The sequence below is a fragment of the Helianthus annuus genome, chromosome 7 (assembly GCF_002127325.2).
Source record: "Helianthus annuus cultivar XRQ/B chromosome 7, HanXRQr2.0-SUNRISE, whole genome shotgun sequence".
NCBI lineage: Eukaryota > Viridiplantae > Streptophyta > Magnoliopsida > Asterales > Asteraceae > Helianthus > Helianthus annuus.
Genome location: NC_035439.2, coordinates 122,599,732 through 122,609,174, shown reverse-complemented (window position 1 = coordinate 122,609,174; position 9,443 = coordinate 122,599,732). Strand labels below are relative to the sequence as shown.

At 32.6% G+C, this 9,443-nt stretch overlaps 1 protein-coding gene across 1 annotated transcript; it reads left to right on the top strand.

Annotated features, from left to right (window-relative positions):
* Nucleotides 1-5,721: 5,721 nt before the first annotated feature.
* On the top strand, nt 5,722-8,730 carry LOC110866842 (protein FAR1-RELATED SEQUENCE 5-like). The gene is made up of 5 exons (XM_022115994.1): nt 5,722-5,740; nt 6,552-7,383; nt 7,905-8,034; nt 8,108-8,128; nt 8,224-8,730. Exons 1-5 carry the CDS (start codon nt 5,722-5,724, stop codon nt 8,728-8,730), a joined length of 1,509 nt encoding a protein of 502 aa, XP_021971686.1.
* The last annotated feature ends 713 nt before the right edge of the window (nt 8,731-9,443 follow it).

Genomic DNA, 9,443 nt, shown 5'->3' with positions numbered 1-9,443 from the left:
AAAATATAACTTTTTTTGTTAAGTGGTATATAAAATTAGATTTATTCAATCCGTATAATACACAGGGTTTATAAAGATATAACAAGATATAACTTTTTATTGATTGGTATATAAAATTACATGTGCTCAACCCATAGAATACATGAGGTTCTTAAAAAAGTAACTTTTTTCATTATTTAATATATAAAATTAAATTTACTCAACCCGTACAATACACAGGGTTTTTAAAGATATAACTTTTTTATTATTTAATATATAAAATTATATTTATTCAACTCAAGTAATAAACAAGATTTTTAAAGATATACTGTTTTATTATTTGGTATACAAAATTATATTTATTCAACCCGTGTAATAAACGAGGTTTTTAAAAATATTTTTTTATTATTTGGTATATAAAATTACATTTATTCAACCCGTGTATTACACGGGTTTCTAATCTAGTTATATATAAAAGAATCATTTTCGTGTTTAACATTAAAAGTTGAAGTAATACTTTTGTTTGTGACCTACAAGGCTACAATTGCCAAGAAACACGTTCAAGTTAATTGAGGGGTTTGTTTTATCAGACAAGATTAGTAAAATACTAAATTATAAGTTTCAGCTTATACTTAGAAAATTACTAAATTATAAGTTTCAGCTTATACTTAGATATTGCTAGATTTAATATTAATAGTACATGATAAACTAAGACATTTTTTTAGAACAATCGCAATATAGAGCTTAATACTGCCATGTGAAAGTGTATAGACTAGGAGGTTACAGACGTCGTCACATTATGTATTTGCAAACTTGGGGAAAATGTCACAAAATAGTAATCAAGTTTTAAAAGTGTTCTAATTAGGTCACTCGTATCGTTTTTGTCCCAATTACATAACATAGCATTTAAATCGAGTCATGTCCTTTTTTCTGTGTGTCAAGAAAAAAAATGAAGCACAAGATATTGGGGTCCAATTATTTTAATATATGAAATTATATTTATTAAAAATAAAAACACTTTAATTACATTAAAATTAAAAAAAAACATGTTAAAATTGATGTCATCACTCGACGTTGGCATCAAATAAAAGGGAAAAAAGAAACAAAAATTCACATCACCATGGTTACCTATGAAATGGATTAAAAAAACCCTTAATTTTAATAAAAAATGAATGTTGAGCGACCTGATTAGAACACTTTTGAAACTTCAGTTACCTAATTATAACACTTTTAAAACTTGGTTACTATATTTTACAAAGTTACCCCTTTTATAAATACATACTTAATAAACCGTATCTATTTTTATAAATACATACAGTACTCATTGATTTTTTATAAAATATTTTTTTTGTTAAATTATAACAATAAATTTTATGCATGTAATAAAATTTAATTTTTTTTTTATAAAATCATATTTAAACCTATATATATTTATAAGTTTTATGTATATAAACTTCAAAGAGTAAACTGCCATTTTGTTCCCTGTGGTTTAGCCACTTTTGCCACTTTAGTCCAAAACTCAAACTTTTTGCATCTGGGTCCCTGTGGTTTCAGTTTTATTGCCACATTGGTCCAAAAATGAAATCAGATCATATTTGTTTTATAAAATCATGCTATTTTGTCATTTTTCGCCGGGGCAAAATGATCATTTCTTTTTTATAAATAAATACCATATTTTATAACACAAATATGACCTGATTTGCCCCTGAGGAAAATGACAAAATTGCAGGATTTTATAAGACAAATATGACCTGATTTCATTTTTGGACCAAAATAGCAATAAAACTGAAACCATAGGGACCCAGATGCAAAAGGTTTGAGTTTTGGACTACAGTGGCAAAAATAACCAAACCTCAGGGACCAAAATGGCAGTTTACTCAACTTCAAACAACTATAAGTTTATAAACTTTAAGTTGTACGCCAAATTTATAATATTCAAATATTACTTTTTTTACTCTTACTTATGTATAATTTAAATGTAATTTATTATATTTACTTTTTAGCTTAAAATTAAATGAAAATTTATAAAAAGCTGTATCTTTAAAAATTGTTGAATAAAACACATGTATTACACGAATTGAATAAAGTATAATGTAAGAATAATAATTTGTTTTGTAGCATATATATAGATAATAAGTATTCATAATTAAATAATAAGTAACCATAATTAAATTTATATTAAATATCTAAAAATAAATCATTTTAGAGGGTGTTTGGGGTTGAGTTTTAAAGGAGATTTTCAGATTATTGAGTTTTGAAATCGTAAATAATCAGTTTTGAGTGTTTGGGTAAAAAAAATTAAAAAATTGATTATTTGCGTTTAGAAAGTTACAAAACGCAGTTTTCCAAAAGCAGCTCGCCCCTACTGCAACAAAACGCAGTTTTCCAAAAATTGATTATTTGCGTTTAGGAAAGGATTTTCACTTGTTTATTTTTTAGATATATATTTGGCAAACACTCAAATAGTTGATTATCTGATTATTGTGATATCAAGCAACATAATCAAATTCAAACACTATCTTTCAATATCACGTTTTGTTACAGTTAATTATCTGATTCTGATTATTCAAAACACATAATCTATTTTCAAAGCTCAACCCCAAACACCCCCTTAATATCATTATTAGGAGAGAGGGTTGGGAAAACAAAACATTAGGTGATAACATGTGTCCCGGATTTTAATTTATTATAAATTACAGTCTCTTGTATTGCACGGTTTGATAAATGTAATTAAATTTAAGAGTAAATTACAAGTTTTGTCCTTTATGTTTTTCCCAAATTTCAGGCGCTGTCCTTTACCTTTAAAATTGATTAGTTTTGTCCTTAATGTTTCAAAATCATGCATGTTATGTCCTTTAGGGCAAACCCAGTTAATTTTTTTTTGTTAAAACTGGTCATGTGCCTTGCACATGAGGGTATCTTTGTAATTTCACCATTATAGGGACAAAACTCTGCCTTCTCTCTATCTCAACGCCACCTCCCACCACCACCACCATCCTGCATAACCAGCAACAAACACCATTAAACCCACCACACCCACTGGAACCCTGACCCCAAGAACCTGCAAACCACCCAAAATCATGATTCAATTTAGAATATTACAACTTCGATAAGAAAAGATAAACAAATATCCAAGAAAGTTACCAAGGATTTCAGTAGCGAAAGAGCGACGGTGAGGTCGCCGGAGAAGACGGAGGAGCAGAGCAACTGTGAGGTCGCCGGGGAAGACGGAGGAAACCTTCGAAGTCTGAATTGAGGAAACATTCTCAACAATACACTCCTCAATCACTACCCTGAACCATTCTCAACAAACCTATATACCAGATCAAAAACCCCCCAAAATCCCCAAAACCAAAAATATCAAAAACCCTAAAAAACAAATCTGACATCACCACTAAACCACAATAAACAATAACAGAAAAGGTGGAAAAAACATACCCGAAAGAATCAAGGACCGTCCTGGAGATCTTCATCTTCTTCTTAGCACCCTTATAAAGATCAAGCAAGCTACAACCCAATACATTCTCCACAGCCGGAGCCTTCTTCATCGACGAACTCTCCCCATTCCTAAATCCAGCATCAGATCCTCCAAACAACTCAGCATATATGTCCTCGGCATCCCTAGGGTTAAACCGGAAATTAGGGTTAGGGTTTCAGTGATTGTTGAAGCGGCGGCCGGACTTGAGAGCCTCTTCGCCGGACTTGAATTTGGACTCTGCGTCGGATTTGTTGGTGTTGGGGTTTTTGTCGGGGTGCCAGATCATGGCGAGACGAGGGTAGGCTTTCTTGAGGTCGTCGTCGGTGGCATTGCGGTTGACTTTCAATGTATACCATGTGTGATATGTGAGAAGAGAGAGTGAGAGAAGAACGGGAGAGAGGAGAGAGAACCGCTGGAAGAGAGAGAGAGAGAGAGAGGATACTAAATATTTGTTTTGTTTTTTTACAGTCCCTAGATATTAAATATTTTGCACAATAGTCCCTATAATGGTGAAAAGACAAATGCACCCTCACATGCCTTGCACATGACCAGTTTTAACAAAAAAAATTAACTAGGTTTGCCCTAAAGGACATAACGTGTAGGATTTTGAAACATTAAGTACAAGACTCATCAATTTTAAAGGTAAATGATAGCGCCTGAAATTTAGGACAAACATAAAAGACAAAACTTGTAATTTACTCTAAATTTAATTAGTGGTAAAACAGTTATGTTTAAAAAAACATATGTATTATGCGGTTAAGTAAACCCATGTATTATACTAATAAAATAAAAAAAATTAATTTATTAACGTATTGTATTTTTTACTGTTCTTACCATTCAACCCTATTAAATATTTGAAATTTTTTAGAAATCATTCATAAAAATCTTCGTTATTGTTTATAACTAGATTTAAGCTCCCCCGCGTTGCGGCGGGGGCGTAAAAATATGCCAAATAGCACTAATGCCACACCACAGTCAGCGACTACCAACATCAGCGACTACCAACACTGAGTCGATCCAGAACCCGTGCGTTGCGACGAACTTGTCAAACGAAAAAAATAAATGTATAACACTGAACCACACATGCATGTTGTGTCGTGTTAACTCGCATAATTTTGAACGAAACAAAAAAACGTTAAACGACACACGCACGTCGCGCCGTCTTAACTCGCAAAATTTAGAACGAAACGTAAAACGGAAATTTGCGAAAGATGAAAAGTATAGAGAACAAAGTTGAAGGTAAAAATATTGTGAGGTTAAATTGAAATAATGAAACTTTTGAGTTAAAAGTGAAAAAAATAATAATTTATATGGGTTAAAATTGCAAAATATAAAAAAACTTTTGGGTTAAAGTTAAAAAATTAACTTTTTATTTTTGAAAACCCCACAAAACATGAAGTATAACACGCACCTTATGAACAAAATTGTTCCTAATTTATGGAATGTAAATATTTTATCTAAAAAACTAATTTGTTAATTAAGATAAAAGTGTTACTGTTCATAACAAACACATTATTATTAATGCACGTAAGATATGACTCCTACACAACATATTTTAACCTGTTTTCATTTAAACTAGTATAAACATTACGTGTTGCGGAGCAGGGCGTAAAACTGTAACCGTGCCCCCGAGGGTATATTGGTGTGGCTAATCAGAAAACATGAAAGCAAATAACGATACATGTTTCAATAATATTAATATATAAAACATAAACCGTAAGAAACTAAACTCATTTAACTCTTGCGGCTGAAATTATAAAAAAAAACCAAAAGTTTGTTACAAAATTCAAAAACCTTAAAGTTTAGTATACTTGTGAAAAAAAACCAAAACAAAATACACTAGAAAACAATTTAGACACTATTCATCCGAATATTAGAAATTAATATATACGAACAATTATAAATTTGTTTTTCTTATAACTGTTAATATATAATATGGTCCTGTACAATAATCAACTTTTGTGAGAAGTGTGAGAAATAATTTGGGAAGTGTCCTTTATCTTAATTAATTCAAAAGGGTGTATTAGTAATTTTCCATTCTTATCAATTAATTGATTTCCAAGATAACTGCAAAAAAACTAGCGATGAGATTTTTTAGGGATTGATTCGAATTTTGTATTTTTTTGCAAGATCCAATAAGATTTTCATGTACGCATCATTCTTCATCAATTATAAATACATGAAGTCTTATGAAATCGGCAGAGACAATACAGTTGTTTACCTTCTTCGCCCTTCTTCGATTCTGGTGTTTTATATCAATTTCAATGGCTTCCGGCTATGCAGGTACATGTGTATCATAGTTATTTAATCTATTAAGAGTTATCATGTTGCGATAAGTAGTGTTATATGTTTGACGTGTTTTTTTTAGTATGCCGTGTTACAGGTTATTAGTATGCTTTGATTTTGTGTGTATGTAGTGTTTTATACATTGAGTTGTTTAGGGTAAGTTGTCGTTTTAGTGTTTTATAATGAACAGGTTTTGTTTTTTGATATTTTGATGTATAGTGTCATATGCATGATCAATAGTGTTATATTCTGTACAGACATCTTAATTTCCCTTCATAGTGTTTTATACATTTAATTGTTTAGGCTAAGTTTTTGTTTTAGTGTTTTATCATTAACAGAGTTATTTTTTGTTTGATATTTAGAGGTATAGTGTCATATGCATGATCAATAGTGTTATATTCTGTTCACACATCTTAATTTCCCTTCATAGTGTTTTATACATTGTATTGTTTAGGGTAAGTTTTTGTAGTGTTTTATCATTAACAGAGTTATTATTATTATTATTATTATTATTATTATTATTGATATTTAGATGTATAGTGTTTTATCCCCATTCAATAGTGTTATATTATGTACAGACATCTTAATTTCTTTTCATAGTGTTTTATCCCTCATCAATGGTGTTATATTCTGCGCAGACATCTTAATTTTATGGTTCATAGTTTTTATGATTATTATGGGTTTTAAATCAACAGATTATTTGTTAATTTAACTGTATAGTGTCTTTACAGTAAACAGATAGTGTTATATCTTCATATAGTGTTATCACTGTTTTATAAACTACTGATGTGTCGATTTTTTGTTGTAGATATTCCTACATACCAGCCCATTGGTGATGTTCACGTGTCCCCAAATTCTGGAAGGAGGACATTTATACCAGATGTCGACGATTCGATTAAACCTCAGATGCATATGATGTTTGATTCGCTCGAAAATGCCTTTCTTTTTTACCAAAGATATGCTAAGGCAGGAGGTTTCACAGCTAGGAAGGGTACTCAATACGAGCCTCAAAAGGGTGTCATACATAATAAATACTTCCTATGCTCAAAAGAGGGTACTAAACCCTTTAAGGCGTCTGACTCGACTCAGGAAGCTGGTAGTTCTAATGATAACTCGAAGACTAAGATTACTCGCAGGGTTCCTTCTATAAGGACCGGATGTGAAGCGTGCATACGGGTTAAGTTAACCCCGGATAATCTTTACGAGGTTTATTACTTCGAGGAGTCGCTTAATCACTCATTTGTTGCTGAAGATTATAGGTACCTGCTTCCTGAAAACAGAGGAATCAATTACGTACAGGAAGAAGCCGTAAATGCTTTGAGTGCCATAAACGTTGGTCCAGTTAGAGCGTTTAACATTATGAGGACTCTTTATGGAGGGTTTAACAAGGTAGGTGCCACGAAAGTTGACTTCAAAAACTTCAAGAGAGACTTCAATAGGTACATAGCTGAGTACGATGCTGACATGGTTATTAAACGCCTAAGAAGGAAGAAAGAATTTATGCCCAATTTCTCTATGGAATACCTAACAACTGACGATGGCGTTTTACGGGCGTTGTTCTGGGCCGATGGAGATACAAAGAGAAATTTTCATATGTTTGGGGATGTTGTTTCCTTCGATGCTACTTATCGTCGTAACAAGTTCGTATCCTACCTTTAGTTTTAGATTCACTACATCCATAATAGATCTATATCATAGTGTTTTATCACCATGATAATGTTTATAGTGTAGTGTGATATGCATGAATAGACTCGTTAAGTTTATATCATAGTGTTTTATCCCCATGTCAATGTTTATTACATCTGTTTCTATAGTGTTTTAATCCACCTGTTTTTTTTTCCTATTTTTTGGTATCACTATTCTAGTGTTATATGCATGTACAATAGTGTCATATGGTATTTAGTTATTTTGTTAAAACACTTATAGTGTTTTAATGTCAATTTGTTATTTAAATAATCTAGGTTGTCTTATGTTTTTACACTTGTACGGATTTTACAATATCAAATCAGTTATCACACCAGTTTTTTTTTGTAGGTACAATATGATGTTCGTACTTTTTACCGGCGTTGACAATCACTATCGTAATGTTACCTTGGGTGCTGCTATAATAGGTAATGAAACTGCCGAAACATATAGCTGGTTGCATAACGCATTTCGGCAGGCATTTGGGCGCACCACCTGTGATTGTAACTGATCAAGACCCAGCGATGAGGAAAGCTATTCAAGATACTTGGCCTGAAAGTAGGCACAGGCTTTGCATGTGGTATATAATGGACAAACTTACTACTAAGGTTTATTAAATACCAAAATTATTGTTTACGACGTTTATTGTTTTAATGGAATTCTTTTGTTGGTTTTTTGTAGTTTTTTATATCTGAATATGTCGTTTTTTGTTTATCGATGCTGTTTGACTTTTATATAATGTTTTATCATGTCTATTGTATATTTAATTTTTTTAATGTTGACTCGTTGTTTATTAGGTTGGCGCCAACCTATGCAATAGTACTGATTTTAAGAAGAGGTTGTGTGGTATTGTTTGGACTGATGCATTACTACCCGAACAGTTTGAAACCGAATGGGGTGTTATATTGGCTAATTTTGATTTGGTGAATCATGAATGGTTACAGTCAATTTATCATATTAGGGATACATGGATCCCTACGTACTATCGTGATGAACACATGTCTGGGCTGATGCGTACTTCATCACGTTCGGAAACTGAGAACCATTTCTTTGGGCAGTTTTGCAACCCGAACTGTACGCTTGTTGAATTCTTGGGGCATTTTGACTTTGCAATTGAAGCCCAAAGACACGAGCACAGGAAGAATGATCACGATACTAGGCACACGAACCCTGAAATATTTGCAAAAGAGTTTGTCTTAGAACAACAGGCGGCAAACATATACACATGGACAATTTTCTTCGATGCGCAACTTGAAATTCTGACAGCCATTCACAAGTGTGGTATTGGAAAATGGGATGAATGAGAGGATAATTTTGTGAACTTCTCTGTGAAGGACTTTTCTCAAACGTGTACTACATTTTTTTCAGGTAACCAGAGAATGTAACAATTGTTTGTTTATAATATTTCTTGTACATGGTGTTCTATCTTATAGTTTTAATTGAGTATATATTTTTGTTCTCATTTTTTTTGTTTTTATGTATTAGGTTATGATGCGGCAGCTAGATATGACCATGAGTTGTTCATGCAATAGGTATGAACAGTTTGGGCTTTTGTGCCCGCACATTTTTTGCGTTTTGCGGTTTCTTGATATCAGGCAATTCCCTGAAAGGTATATAATGCGACGGTGGACCAGGGAAGCTGTTCCTAATAGTGCTCCTGAGCGATATTAGGGATTAATGAAAGTGATGATCGGTACCAGCAAGTTAATGGTGTTGTACGAGAGATAACAAGGTCAGCCGAGTCTCTTATTAACAGGTTGGTTCATAACTGCGTTGTGCGCTTTCAGGGACCATGTTGTCCAGTATCAATCGACGGCTGATCAGGCAGTCATAAACGCACCCCCTAGGAGTCGTCACGATAGGTTTGCTGAAATAACTGGCTACACCCAAGAAACACCTGTAACTGTTCGCATGCTGAAAACCACTAGATTTAAAGGTATGGGCAAGCCTTCGAGAATGAATAGTAAGCGTGAAATTGCCATTAGTCAATCTGGGAAGAAAAAAAGGGTCGTGAATG